The sequence below is a fragment of the Osmerus mordax genome, chromosome 7, assembly GCF_038355195.1.
Source record: "Osmerus mordax isolate fOsmMor3 chromosome 7, fOsmMor3.pri, whole genome shotgun sequence".
NCBI classification, from domain to species: Eukaryota; Metazoa; Chordata; class Actinopteri; order Osmeriformes; family Osmeridae; genus Osmerus; species Osmerus mordax.
In genome coordinates, this window is record NC_090056.1 from 3642075 (window position 1) to 3657032 (window position 14958).

Below are 14958 nucleotides of genomic sequence, written 5' to 3' on the forward strand. Positions count from 1 at the left end.
GTAACCTCAGAAGAACGCATTCCGACTCCAGAGGTGTTCTAACAGACACACCAGGGCGACACCACCATATCTGAACCTGAACCTATACAGTCCTTTAACCCTAGCCGTTTATCAGTTTTACACTACCCGTGCTGTGTTTTCAGTACATGTGGCTTGGCATATGTTAAATCATTGTTCCTCTTCCCTCTCATGTGTTCCCCTGTCTGTCTGGCTAGATGCTGATGACATGGATTCTCTTCAAGCCGTCTGCTGGACACACTGTTAAATTATAGGGTGAGTGAGCCCACGGCTTCTCTTTACAAGTTACTTAAGCCCGGAAATAGGCTGTCAGTCACAGGGCGTCATACGCCCGCAATCATAACAGCAGCCCTCAAGATGGATCCCTCTACATACAGGAAGTGATTGGTGAGCACTGTGATTGGTCTGAAAATGCTGCTGTTGGAATTGTGACACCTTCTTCTCCTACAACTCCTCATCTTCCTCTTTTCATTCTCCCTCAGAGGGAGCCTTCAGAGTTCCTCTCATTGCTCCAGGGCTCCAGGCCTCCCTCCCTCCAGCCCTCGGGACACACTCTATTGCCTGGGCCTGCTGCCCAGCCTGAGCTGCAGAGGACCTCCAGGGGGTGCCCTGGGTCAACAGTACGGCTAGGTGTCCCTGCACGCACTGCTCTATGACAGGCCGACTCCCCTGCAGGAGTCTCTCATTCCCCTTCCCTGGCAAAGTGACCGGTGGGCATACGTACCCCACAGCAGGCTATATGTGCTCTCCAGGTTTCCCCAGCCTTAACCCTATATGGGTCAGGGAAGGAGGGAACATGACAGGCTGGTTTCGTTGGAGCAGATAAAGTGAAGCAGATAAGGGATTGTCTCCCTCTGTTCAGTGGTAAAAACAGGGTAAACAGGGGTAATGTGCATTTACATTGTACAGCCATAACAACCTAACACCTAAAAACCTAACTAGCATATTCTTCTAAAGCAATGTGACTGTGCATCATTACACTGTCTAACTATATGCTTGTTTTCCACACCACAGATTCTGTCAGTTTTCTATCCTCAAATTTTCATGCCAATTATTGAGTTTTCTTTTAGAATGTGATGCACAACCACGAAGACAAGTTATAAATGTATTAATTCCAAGATGTATTACGAGAAGGTGTATGCACACATTAAGTAGCCTGAAGGGCTCTGAAGGGGCTTCTTTCAGTAGCCTACATATTAGCCACACTAAAGAATTTCGTTTAATTCATTTATCAAAACAGGAAAGCTGTGGTTCCACACAGAAACGTTGTCTGTCACTTAGCTCATGTGGATTGACACCATACTCCTCTTGTTAAATTACCCTGAATAATTAATTCCATCACACCTTCATTGGCATTGCCACATTTCCAACACCAACACCAACTGGACAGAGGCCAACCGTCTGCCGGTATAGAACTGTTCTTGAATTTATGCTTTCATATCGCTTTCACGTTTTTTTAAATACGGTTATTGATGAATTTGATACAAAAACGTCATTGCAGTATTAAACTTCGGCTAAGCGTCCGTTGTCTTGATTGACGGTCTATCTTTGAGAACGCCAACCATCGGGAAAAGGTGCGTGCAGTGGTGCTGAAAAGCTGATCTGTCTTACACTGTTGATTCCAGTGTTGATTCGTGCCTAACATTCGGGAGGTCATAGGACACAGGAAGCCGCACAGCGCAACTGTCTGCTACAATTTGGGATATTTATCGAGATAGAAAATTACAACGCAAAAGAAGTTAACTGAGAAACACTGAAGTTACTCAAACATACGCCAGTTTGTTAACTGTTTTTTTTTGTGCCATGGACAAAATGCTACCTGCCCAAGAGGCCGCTAAAATCTATCACACCAATTACGTAAGGAACGCGCGAGCAATAGGCGTCCTATGGGCAATTTTCACAATTTGTTTCGGCATAATCACCGTCGTGGTCTTCATTCAGCCATACTGGATTGGGGACAGCGTCAACACCCCGCAGGCTGGGTACTTCGGCCTCTTCCACTACTGCATCGGCAACGCTTTAACTTCTGAGCTGACATGCAAGGGCAGCGCATTGGATTTTGGCTCAATCCCCTCCGGAGCCTTCAGAACCGCCTTGTTCTTTGTGGGGACGTCTATGCTATTAATAGTGGGCTGCATGGTGTGCTTTAGTTTATTCTTCTTCTGCAACGCTGGGAGTGTGTACAAGATATGTGCGTGGATGCAGCTTGCTTCAGGTAAGACCATGTAGTGTACAGTAAACAGGGGCGTCATGGGGAAATGTTAAGCCCATGTTTAGGTGCCCACTAAGTCCACTAGGCACCTTAAAATAGATGTTGATCAGCTAGACTATATTTCCTAACTTTCTGACATTTGGGGCCTGTCAACCCTAAGGAAACTACAAAACAACTGATAAATAACTCAGTAATTTGATTGTTTGTTACAACCAAAAATCAGCTGTGAGGGTAAGATGAGCTCATTTGTCAAAAGACACCATAGTGACACCTCCACACTGTTTGTAGTGCCGTGTTCAGTTACCTCACAGTTGCTCTAGGTGGCAATTATAGAGGGGAATGGATTCTGTTGCAGACCAGATGCTGACATTTATGCCTACAAGGTCAGATAGATTACATGTAACACAATCCAGAAGTTATTGCATGCAAACAATTGATAATGTATGTATAATTATGGAAAAAAGGCAACGGTTATGAATACTAATAACATGGTTTTGTCTCGCCGCCGCTGTAGCGGTCCTGATGGTAATGGGTTGCATGATCTACCCGGATGGATGGGACGCCCCGGAGGTGAAGCGTATGTGCGGCCAGCGGACAGACAAGTATAGTCTGGGCAACTGCACAGTGCGCTGGGCCTACATCCTGGCCATCATCAGTATCCTAGACGCCCTCATCCTGGCTTTCCTGGCCTTCAGCCTGGGAAACCGGCAGGATAAGCTGCTGCCAGACGACTTTGAGGTGGAAGGAGCAGGTGAGAAGGTTATGATTCTTGAAGTCCTTTTGGCCTCTGGGAGCCATATGTTGCACTGAATGTTGTTTTCTTGTTGAGATCTGATGTAAGATTTGTGTCAAATAAACCACACAGAAAATGTGTCAAATCATTCTGTACTTTAATATTTTTTTTTGCCCATCTTCTCATCACAGAAAAACCTTAAACCAGAAGTGCCCTGATCTGTCTTCCAATAAGGTCAGCGTCAAAGACAACAATTCCATGACTAAGTACAGTATGAAGAGTATCCAGTGCAACAATGGACTGTGTTTTCTTTACATTTTTAATAAAAGACATTTTTGGGGCCAATACACCCTACTTTCATGGTTACCAGGCTTTGTCTGCAGTGATTCTAATTTGTTTTAGCAGTACAATATAAAACCGAAACATGCTTCAATTACAGAACTGTCTCAATAGGACTTATCAGTTGGAGGGAAATTTGTAAACAGAATAAAATTTTATGTGTGACTTGTTGCAATATTCATGTCTCTTGAGAAATTGTGTTTTTATTTACTTTCCTTAAAAAACAAATTTAATTCCTGAAATAGAAAGTAACCACTTAAACAATTGTATGGGACATTATATCACATGGGGCGACATTATAAAGCAGGACATAAAAATAAGCTTGCAAACTTCTTCCAAATGCTTTATTAAAACCTTACTACCCAGCTAAATAATTTTAGCTAAGACATAGAATTTGTTAAAAACTGTACAGAACTGTAATATACAGAACAAGGCCAACTCTTTGGTACATGTATATACAGACACACACATATAGTTTTTTTCTTTTTTTTTTTCTTCACAATTGTTCTCATGAGTCTTTTATGCTTTATATACTGAAATATTCCTGAATCCCACGAAGACTCTGAAGGAAAACCAGCCTCCCAACAAAGTGAACTAACTATTAAGTGACATGGAACTCACAACTGGCAGTACCCATCTTTACAGGCAGCCCGGGTTCCCTATTAAATACATCTAATGGCTCTATGTGATACAGAGACTGCAGTTACTTCTGTCAGTCTAGTCACTCTGCAGCTTCCTAATACTACAGCAATACAAAACAATCATTCCCCACAGGTGTAACATAAGATTATTTTCCATAAAGTGAACGCTGCACTAAGGGCCAAAATGAACTGAACTGGAGAGGCAGGGGGCAGTTTTAGAGGCCAAAGTGGACATTAAGGGCAACGTTCTCTTCATCTCTTCTGGAGTGTTGAGCAGGAGTAAAACAAAACAAGAATGAGGGAAGCTGCCCGCCTTTAAAACCCAAGTCCTCTTAAAGGGGGAGGTGGAGCGGGTTAGCAGAGCACAGCAATTTTGTTCCAACAGGACCACAGACCAATACAACCCCCAAGCACAAAGGGAGGAACGGAATAGATTCAAATACACAAACTGGACAGGAGTATTACTCAACCATTAAAACAAAATGTAAGAAAACCAAAACATGAAAACGGAAAATAAATACTCGTCAGATATGCTTGAGCTGGAAAGTGATCTGTTGCATTCTCGAGAATGAGGGAGAGATCGAGAAAAAAAAAAGAGAAAGAAAAGTGATAATGAGGTGCTGTGAGGCCAGAGGCCACCACTAGAGGGCAATCCAGGGATGGCGCAGGCACTCGGCGGCTGTGGCTCTCTTCTCTGGGATGAGCTCCAGCATGGGGAGCAGGAAGTCAGCGAAACACTCAGCCTCCTCCCTGGGCCACTCGTATTTGTCCACCAGCACCTCCATCAGGCCCCAGGGCTTCAGCTTGGTGATGTGCTTCAGGTCACCTGGGGAAGGGAGCACAAGATCATTCATACTGCTTCAAGGGGCCGCTATGACAGCGACGTGACAGGACAATCACACAGGTCGTGACAATAGGTGGCATCAAAAAGGTATCGCTTGGTACATGACACCTAGAGTCAGCGACACACACAACAGGGCTTATGGCAGCTGACGACATAAGCCTAAAATCAGACAAATGGACAGTGCATGTGTACAGTCGTGGCCATAAGTTTTGGCAATGACAAATGTTGTGTTTTGCAAAGTTTGCTGGTTCAGTATTTGAGGAAAATGTTTTCACATGTTTCTATAGAACACTGGAATACAATAAGGTACATGTCATATTTTTTCAAGCTTTTTTGGGGCGAATATTCAATATATGCAAATAGTCCTTTCTTTTACAGCAGTCAATCTGCTCTTAAAATCCAATCATAATGATAGAGTGATTTCACCTGGCTAGAACTAGTTCACACTTTCCCCTAATGATATGACTTACTGAAATTATGTTAGCGGCCATTTTATGCCAAGGCCGCTCCCAATACTTTTGGCCACGGCTATACATGGATATATCTGTATGTACATATAAATATTACACTTTTAAATGTATGATAAGAAAAGTTGCATCCATGACTTCATTGCGATACAATTAGTTTAACAGAACCGTTTTACCTTTCTTGGTGAAAAAATCCTTGGAATATTTTCCCGCCGCTATGAGTTTGCGAGGAACAGTTCCTAGCAGCTCAATGATCAACGCTATGTGGTCTGTCAACGAGATAGATAAGAGTCCCAGCGGACCAGAGGAGAAGGGGAGGGGACAACACAAACAAGTTCATCAGACTCAGTTCTGGTCACAGGGTCCACCTGGGGAGTAGGAGGAAGGGCAGGAACGGGTGAGAGGACAGGGTGGTTGCTCTGACAGCATGGAGATGCACCAGCCTATCAGCATCAGTGTGATTATACTTCCGCCCACACCGTAAGATGTTGAGCTACATTCAATCTAGATAATGCTCATCTTTTCCAGATCAGTTGGGGTCTAAAGTTGGAGCGGAATGTCCATAATCACTCACAAGTAGCAGATTGCATCAAATATAGACCAAAAGCTCCTACACAGAGTTTCAGTTTTAAAACTGAATACGTATCCAATACATGTGCAACAGGCTTGGATTTTTAAGAAGGTGGTTGTGGTTCCCTCGCCCCATTCTGGGAAACAATCAGGGCAGGAAAGAAATACTTAATAAGCGTTGGTGCAGCTGGAGAGGTGCTGTCAGAGGATCCATTGTACCCCAACCCTCCCTCTCCTTCCTCCTCCATAGCCTCCAGATGGGCCTCAAACACAGGGGCAGCGTACCTCTCCTGGTGAAGTATTCCTGTGACAGTTTCCCCCTCAGAGCATAGTGGCGTGGAATTTTACCTAGCAACTCAATAATTAGGGCTAGGTGGTCTGGAAATCGCAAAGATGGAGAGAAGGAGCGAGTGAAAACAGGAAGGGGGGTTGAAAGGAGGGGGAGGAGAGAAAGCTGGGCAGTACATTAAAAGGCAAATGGAGAATGATGGATTTAACACGTCATGTAGAGGATGAATCATCATCTGCCTAAACAAAGGCTCTGAACACATCAGGCAAAATATGAACATTAAGGAGCAAGAGGAAGCAATATATATATATGAATAGTTAAGCTAGTAAGATGGAAAAAGTTAAAACTAAGAAGGTTTTAAAAGTTCTGTCAGTTCACACACTCAAAACACACCAAACCAGGGTAGTCAGTGAGAACAGCAGTCAGGACAAGGCTGTAGCAAAGATCTTAATGGTGGTCTGTTTATCAAACGACAGTTGAAGAGTTGGTGTACTTTACTTTATATCTGCAGCTGTGCCAGTAAGCCTGAAGCTACATTAACACAAACCTGGCAACCCTTAAGTCTCCACAAATATGTGACGTGGGCATCCGTGAACAAGAAAAGCAAAGCAGCAGGAAAGAGTGGTGGAGAGAGTGAGGGAAGGGGGAGGAGGAGAGAGAGGTAGGTGAGCAGAAGGTGTTCGGGGGAGATAAAACAACCCTTTGGTCGAAATATAGCAATGTATGTTAGAGGGGGAAATAGACACAGGAATGCAGGTACATAACATTACATGATTTGCTTCAAGTAGATTTGATATCGATCCATCAGGAATTTGTAGCAGTACCTATGTACTGCCAACACTAGAATACACACTTAAATACTTTCTATACACCTCAATAAGGCTACAACTAAAATCAAATGAAATGATTGCAATGCCGTACCGGAGGCAAACATGTTCTCAAACAGGTACTGTCATTAATGTGACTCCAATGTTGGACCAGCTACACAAATGGCACAATATTGCCCCTACTGCAAACAGCCTGTTAAGCATTTTAATATCAGTCTATATATGAATAAATATAGAATACATAGTCTTTTCAAATTGGAAGGATAAATGTGACAGTGCAGTTATTGAGGGCATTTTACAGTAGACATGTGGGTTTAGCATCTTCTCTGTGTGGTGGCTGTACGTGTTTCCAGTAACACCGGACACTATGTCTTGGTTAACCCTTTAGCACGTACAGTCGTGTGATTTGATTGCCCCAACAACAATCAAATTCTTGAACAGCTCGATGATGATAACGAGCGTGTGCGTAACACTGGGGTGATCGTTAGATATTTCAGAATTCACGTGCTAAAGGGTTATTAACTTCTTCCAAACAGCACAGCTGACAGATTCACATCTGAAAATATATAATGCAAGAAGACTGATATGGAGGCCGATAGAGGGACTATCTCCCAAAGCAAGCAGGCGGTGCACAGCTACCTTCGTCCCTGGAGTAATCTTCCCCCGAATGTGGTTCAAACAAGTAGTCCCCCGTGGCCAGCTCAAACGCCTGCGGATGAAAACCACAGACGGCATGATGACAGGAAACAGACACTAATGCGAGCGAAGGGGGGGAGCGATAATTATAATAATCATCCGTTCTCCACGGGGTCATTTAGAGTTCATGAGTAGCGTTAATGGGCCTCACCATGCAGGCAGTGCTCCATACGTCGGCTGGTGTGTTGTATCCAGAGCCAATCAGCACCTCCAGGGAGCGGTACTGTCGTGTCTGAATGTCCTCCGTAAAGTGCTTGTGCTGGAAGGGTGGGATGGGTAGAGCATGTGTCCACAAGCACAATTGTGGCAATGATAACATCAATCAAAGCGACACAACAGAACCAAGGACCCATATAGGGGGAATATCCATAGAGACAGGCTTTAACAACAGCAACATCAAATGAAGCTTGCGTTTGAAGAACTTTCTTTGAAACAAAGACTAGAATCGAATCAATTTCCAACTCACTACAAGTGCACCTGTGTGTGAATTTGGTCCAATGTCAAAGACTCAGGACTTCAAATCCCTGAAGTCATTAGCGGACAACTCACCACCCAGCAGGCGTTTCCCAGGTCTGCGATCTTGACCGTGATCTTGTCTGCGTTGAGGGGCTCCAGGGGGTTAACCAGTAAGCTGCCGGCAGCGAGCTTGGCTGCGTGGCCAGCAGGAGGAGGACAGGGAGAGAGATATGGGGCAAATTTGAGACGATTATAAAACGATTCCCAAAAGACCCATTCTGACTTTTTTTATACACTCAAAAAGCACAAGCCAAGCAGCTCTGCAACAACCCCTTGGGCATTTCATAAAATGTGATATTGTGGGCAACAATGTATCACGGTTATATATAGTGCCTGTCAAACATTTGGAAACACCTAGTGTGTTATCATGCATGTTCCTACTGTTTATATGCAACAAACTAGGTAACTTACGGGTATGAAGATTTACTTCTTCTACTCCCCGAATATTTACTACCCGGGACAAATATTGTTACGAAAAGCTTAATTTAACTGTTACCTTGATAAAATGAATCAAATTATTAAAGGCTAGGTGTTTCCAAACTTTTGACAGGCACTGTAATGTCATAAGAACACCACGTAATTGTTTTCTTCTTCTAATATTCCCATAAGGAGCTAGGAGAAAGGTCATCGTAACACACCCGTGTGTGTCATATCAGGCTGCTGACCGTTTTTTAGGCTCTCCTGGGCTCCGTACTGGCAGTCAACGCTCTCCTCCGTCCCCTCAGGACTCTGGCTCTGCAGCTCTCCCTCCTCCAGCCCACCAGGGGGCCCCCTCTCCGACGCCCCGATGTTCACAGCCCCGCCTCTACCCTCCCTCTCCAAGCCTTGCTCCTCAGGAGAGGGCGAGGGGGATGCCAGCCCGTTGCACACAGGGCCGGGCTGGAAGTCCTCGTGTTGCGTCTCCTGGGTGAAACCCGGCCCCTCTGCTGGCTCCACATTGCCGTTGTGTCGGTCCTCTTCCCTCCACTGCGCCTGCGCCTGCTCCTCCTCTTTATCCTCCAGGTGGAGGCCGTTACAGTTCACCTCCGCCATGCCCTCTGTTCCCTTCTGTGCCTCCTCCGTGTTGGCAATGCACTCTGGAGAAAAAAGAAAAGAGATACCCGGGAATGTTCAGTGCGTGGCCAGGGGCGGTTCTAGGGAGGGCCAGTGCCCCTGTGACAAGCTTGGGCCCCCTTGTGGCCCAGCTAAATGTAGTCTGAATAATTATAAACATGGCATTTTGCCTGCTAATGCCTGTGATGCAGTGAAGAAAACTATATGACAACAATAATGTTCAATGTAACTGGCCCTTCTAACAGTACAACTGGCCCCTGCTTGCCCCCCCCCAGTTGAAATAGTTTAGAGCCTCCCCTGTGTGTGGCTGGTCTTCCCTGGAACTCACCAGCCATCTCCTCGTTCCCTAGCTCTTGCAGCGAGGCCTGCCTGAGAGGGACGCATGGTGGCTGGTCTCTGGGGGACTCAGGGTCCTCTTCGTCATCCTCCTCCTCCTCCTCCTGCTCGCGGGTTTCCGGAGCCTTCTCCATCTCCTCCAGGTCCATGATGCACTTCTCCAGCAGCTCCGCCTGGCGCTTCTGCTTCTTCTTTAGTTTCTTCTTCTTGTTCTTAGACATCTTGATGGCCTGAAAAGCAAACAGAATGTTGGGGTTAAAAGGGGAACAGGTTTTTTGTGGCTAAATAAATAAATAAATAAAAAGCTGTCGTCTTTTGGTGAGGTGACTTACTTGTTTTGGTGCTGGTGCCGTGCTCACTGGAAAAGGGAAATGGAACAAAGTTGAATGAGCCAAAGAAATCTGAGCTGATGTGTTCGTGTCTATGTGTGTGTGCCCGTACCTGCAGATCCTGATGGAGGGGGCGCCCCGGCCTTCTGCCACTCGGTGGCCTCGGCCGCCAGCCTCCTAACGTAGGGCTCGTTGACGCTCATCAGGATGTTCTCCGGCTTGATGTCCGTGTGGATGATCTTACACTTAGTGTGGAGGTAGTCCAGACCCTGGAGAACCTTTGAAGCACAGCCCCAGAAACAAGATGGGTTAGTGGAAACTGACTCTGGATCTCATTTCACCAAGTATCGGCCCCACTATCGTTACAGGAAAATCATTGAGACTCCAAATAAGTAAACATATTGTTTACATTAGAGAAAAGACACACAAAAACAAAAGTACACAATTTGTCATGGGGGAGAAAATGAAAGATGACACTGGCCTCCAGTTACCTGACGTATGATGCTCTTGACACAGGGCAGAGGCAGGCCCTGGTAGTTGGACTTGATAATCCACTTCAGAAGGTGGTGCCCCAGGACCTCAAAAACCATGCACACGTCTTAGAAAACAGCAGTCAAGGAAGAAAATACTGAGGACTTATTAGGATGGTGTCTGTGTGGAACAAAGGTGTTGATTTAAGTGAGACACTTTGCTATTGCTGGCCCCCCCACCCTAAAGCCTTTGACCTGGTCAAAAATAGTCTGAAAGCAAAGAAGGTAGAACCCTAATGCTGAGGAGTGAGAACGCTAGAAGAGTATCCGTATAGAATCACCTTTTCAAAGTGTTATAAAGGGAAGTGTCATTTTACACTTCTCCCCAGGATTTAAGGGCAGCTGGGTCAGGGCGTTGAGGCAGACAGAAAGAAAAGAAAAAGGGTTTCTGATTGGAAGAGAACAGACTAGGTTCCATTCTGCCTGCCAATCAGCTGTTGTTTACATTGTGACGGGCATGCAGGTCCTTGGCTATTTGATACTGGAGCGGGGGAGGGCAAATCCTTAGGCATTCTCACCCACTTTTCAAGCCAAGGTATTTTCCATGGGGAAATGACTATGAATGGATACTATGTTGTTGATGTAGAAAATAGATATTGCATATATATGCACAGAATATAGATATTGAGTCGAGCAAAACAATAAAACATTTTTGACTTGTACCAGATCAAATGGCCCTCAGGACCGAAGGATACGAGTTCCGTTGATGCCAGAGATCTTGAAATCGTCTAGTAGCTGAACCACCATTTCCCTGTTGGGATCATCGGGATCTGTGTTTCGGACCTACACACAAACACAACACTTACATTTCCAACACTAACAAGTACCGTACAGACACCAGGGGTCTCATTCATAAAACTGTGCGTAGGATTCTTACTAAAAGTGTACACATGTCCAAAAGCCTAAAAAGGCGTACAGCCAAAACAATTCAGACTTATAAAACCGTGCGTACGCACACCTGTAAGCAATGTTCCCTTTATTAAATCACAGATTAATAAAGGGAATTCATTATTTAAGTGCGCGTACGTGAATCAGCATCTTATCCCGCCCTGAACACGCCCATTTTTAACCATAAATAGTCAATGCAAAGCACCTCATGAACGCTGATCCAGTATATTAATGACCCTGGCATGCGATTGTTCTTTTGTTACGGTGAATCATACCGACAGGTGGGAAAAGAACGAAAAAGCGCAACTTCTCAGACACTGACATTGAAATACTTGTAGGCGAGCGTATTGAACAGTTTGTTATGAACAGTATTAAAGTTTGGACTGATAACGAGGACGTAGTGTAGCAATTGCGCGGGAGCTTAACGGCTTTATTTCCAGTTTTTGACTCATGATGATATATGCAAAGTATTAATTAAATATATTTAGTTAAACACTGTGTTCTGCAGTTATCTAAAGGTAGGATATGTGATGTTATCCTGTATTCCTTGCAGTCGGGTCATCTCCTTCTCCTGCACTCCCGTAGTGGACAATGTGATGGTGACAGCACTGAATTTTGATTTAAGATTTGAGTTGTATTTTACAAGGTGTTTATGGAACAATTATCACTCAGTAAAAGCACAAATAACACTGCTGGATTTAATCTGCATGATAATGATGATATGGAGTTAAAAAAAAACGTGTGTGAGGAAAACTAAATATAAAATATTCCAAGTATTGGTTCTTCCCACATTTACTTTCTGCAGTCTGACTACAGTACACCATCTGCGTCACCCATTCCCACTGTCTCCAAAATGTGCGTAAGCATGGGTCAGAGTTTGCGTGGAGGACCGCACATTCTGCCGTCAAGTTTGTTTTTTATAAATCTCAACCTTTGCGTGGGAAGTTGCGTATGCAAATGTTGAGCCCCGTTTTGTGCATACGCCACGTTAACTGTATTACAGTAACTGGATACAAGTCAAAAGTATATGGCAGAGCGCTCCCATTATTGTTTCAACAGCTACTCACAGATCGGAGCAGTTTGATCTCATCCACAGCTGTCTCTGTGTAGTGCTCTGCGCTCTTCACCACCTTCATGGCCACAAACCTCTTCATCCTGAAACCATAATGCACATCATCAGAGCAGAACAAAGATAAATACAATCTATTTAGCGTGGATCTGCAAGACTGACAGCTGGATGAAAGAGTTCTTACTGGATATCCCAGGCTAGCCATACAGTGGAGAAATGGCCCCATCCCAGCTTCCGGATCACATGGTACTTCCCATTAAAAAGGTCTCCTATTTTAACATGGTGGTAGCCACCTAGACACAAAAGAGAGCAAGAGAGAGCGAGAGAGAGATGGGTAAACATAGGTGCAGCCTGTGTGAGATAAGAGGAATGTTGTGTATCCAGAGCTGAGAAGTACGAGGTTCTGTTGGGGGCAAGCTCTCACCCTTGCAGTAGTCATTGGGATCCTCTTGCTCCTCGTCATCAGAGCCCAGGATCTCTTCCTCTGGCTCCTGTGGAGAAACATCTGCCTGGGGTTGCTGCTGCTGGGCCACTCCCCTGGGATGAGCTGGCTGCCTGGAGGACACGCATGCAAACAAAAATCAACACACACACACACACACAGCATCTGCTTGACTTTGACACTACTCTTTTCCTCTATGACCCAAATATTTTCATTAAAAAGGATACATTCAACAAATAAAATAATTGTCCCAACTCCTTAATGTTAAACGCTCACTAAACCACCTTCATTTTAGGTACATTTTGATCCAGGGAGACATTTTTTATAATCATTTCCAGAGCTGATGACTGGCTACCTAGCCTGACCTTGACATCTGATAGGCTATATGACTGGTGACCTTTCAAATCTAGATGTCTTTAACATGAGTTAAACTCCTCAAAATATAAAGCACAAAGCAAGGACACATTCCTCCTCCCCCCCCCCCATACAGTACTGTTTGTGATAAAACTATGGTTTGAAATGAGTGTACTGGTCAGGGTCGTTGAAACATCTGCAAGGCTGGGCCGTTAGCATCAAAATGTCACGCTTGACTGGGTAGAGATGCAGGCTTCATAACTCTCGTTTTAAATATAGCAGGATTCATTATGTAACACTCTGGAGGATGCCTGGGATGGCATGGCAGTTAGGTAAATCACAACAATTGTTACTGTAAAAACCTGGCGAGCATGTTCCACACTTGGCCACTCTCTAATTGCATGTTATAGTTTCAGTTCTGCATTGACAATGTGTAATCAAGATACAGCTATTGTGTGCACAAAAAAGCAGATGTAATTTAAATGTCTTCTGCATAGTATTCCCACATCATTATGGCCGCCAGTTTGCAGAACACAATATCTTCTTTGGTCAATTTAAAACAGTAACCCTAAATGATCTGGCTTAATACATTACACAGGTTACAACCATACACAGGTTCATAGGGCAGTCAATCCCGGAATGTATGAACCTCTACACTGACAGGCAGTACGTCCATTACGCCAGACAGACCAATCTTTTTGAGCACACCCCTCTCAATTAGTGCATTTGTTTTCAGTCAAGATGTAGCTATAAACACATGCCCACCGTGTTTGTGTAATAATGCAGAATACTAGACAACTTACTTCTTGCTGGTCTTCTTTGCCTTTGCCCTCTTCTTCCTTGCTTGGAGTGCCAGAACTGTAATAAGCAGCCTAGTTTTAGATAACTCCAGATATGCAGAAGACAATTTAGTGATAACAATGCTAGACATTTATATAATAGTGGCCATAATTATTACGGTTCAAGGTTTGGCGATATGAAGTAGGGGACAGATTTGACTAAAACTAGGTTCGCATGCAAACCCATTTAGACTAGCTGGCGCAAGCTAGCAAGTAGGCTACGTTTTGCATGCAACCAACCTTCTCGGTTACACACACTCCAGTCTTCGTGTGGCTCACAAACATATATTTGGCGTTAACCAACCATGTCACGAACACATTATATTGTTCAATGAGGATTTGCTAGGTGCAATAGGCTACATCAAATATATTAAGCTAACACATGATGATGGTTTAGCTAGCGCTGATAGTGCTTTGGAACGTCATTAGCTAACACGGTACTAGCTAGCACCTAGCATTTCGTTGCTGCGTGACAGCAATGGCATGCATTTCCAACGTAATGTTTTTGCTGATGTAATGGCATTCAGAGAACTTCAGCATTCAAATAAAATATGTTATTAAGTATTGTAAGTTAAAAGTATAAAGTATTGTCATAGTTGTTTATCTATTTGCTATGTCTTAGGAAGATTACCTTTTCTCTCCATGTTGGCCGGCGGCTTCGAAGCTAGGCTATCTGAGTAGTTTAACGCATGCGCGTTGTCCAGCTACAAATCTGCAAACCACCTTGCCACTTCCTAAAATTGAGTAATTATTTGGGTCTGATAATACATTTTACTTGTATAGTGAAAATAAATATCCATCCGTCAAAACTTTACAGACGACTTTTCGTTCACAAGCACTTGTAATCCCAAACTAATATGAATATTTCTAAAGATATAATCTGAGTGATGCGATTAATGAAACATTTACCGACATCTGCCTACCCTTTGTCTACTAATTAGCTCACTAAAACGGAGGCTACAGTGC

The 14958-nt window shown here is 44.2% G+C and overlaps 2 protein-coding genes across 2 annotated transcripts; one reads left to right on the forward strand and one right to left on the reverse strand.

Annotated features, from left to right (window-relative positions):
• Window positions 1-1793: 1793 nt before the first annotated feature.
• On the forward strand, window positions 1794-3329 carry lhfpl5b (LHFPL tetraspan subfamily member 5b). The gene is made up of 3 exons (XM_067239371.1): window positions 1794-2233; window positions 2745-2981; window positions 3155-3329. Exons 1-3 carry the CDS (start codon window positions 1822-1824, stop codon window positions 3163-3165), a joined length of 660 nt encoding a protein of 219 aa, XP_067095472.1. The 5' UTR covers window positions 1794-1821; the 3' UTR covers window positions 3166-3329.
• A 120-nt stretch (window positions 3330-3449) lies between these two features.
• Window positions 3450-14673, reverse strand: srpk1a (SRSF protein kinase 1a). The gene is made up of 16 exons (XM_067239370.1): window positions 14624-14673; window positions 13957-14011; window positions 12782-12912; window positions 12542-12650; window positions 12356-12443; window positions 11096-11183; window positions 10362-10468; window positions 9983-10148; window positions 9874-9899; window positions 9534-9771; window positions 8818-9228; window positions 8186-8286; window positions 7788-7895; window positions 7580-7649; window positions 5431-5523; window positions 3450-4769 (listed from the first exon to the last, which is right to left on the reverse strand). Exons 1-16 carry the CDS (start codon window positions 14634-14636, stop codon window positions 4585-4587), a joined length of 1989 nt encoding a protein of 662 aa, XP_067095471.1. The 5' UTR covers window positions 14637-14673; the 3' UTR covers window positions 3450-4584.
• Window positions 14674-14958: the final 285 nt, after the last annotated feature.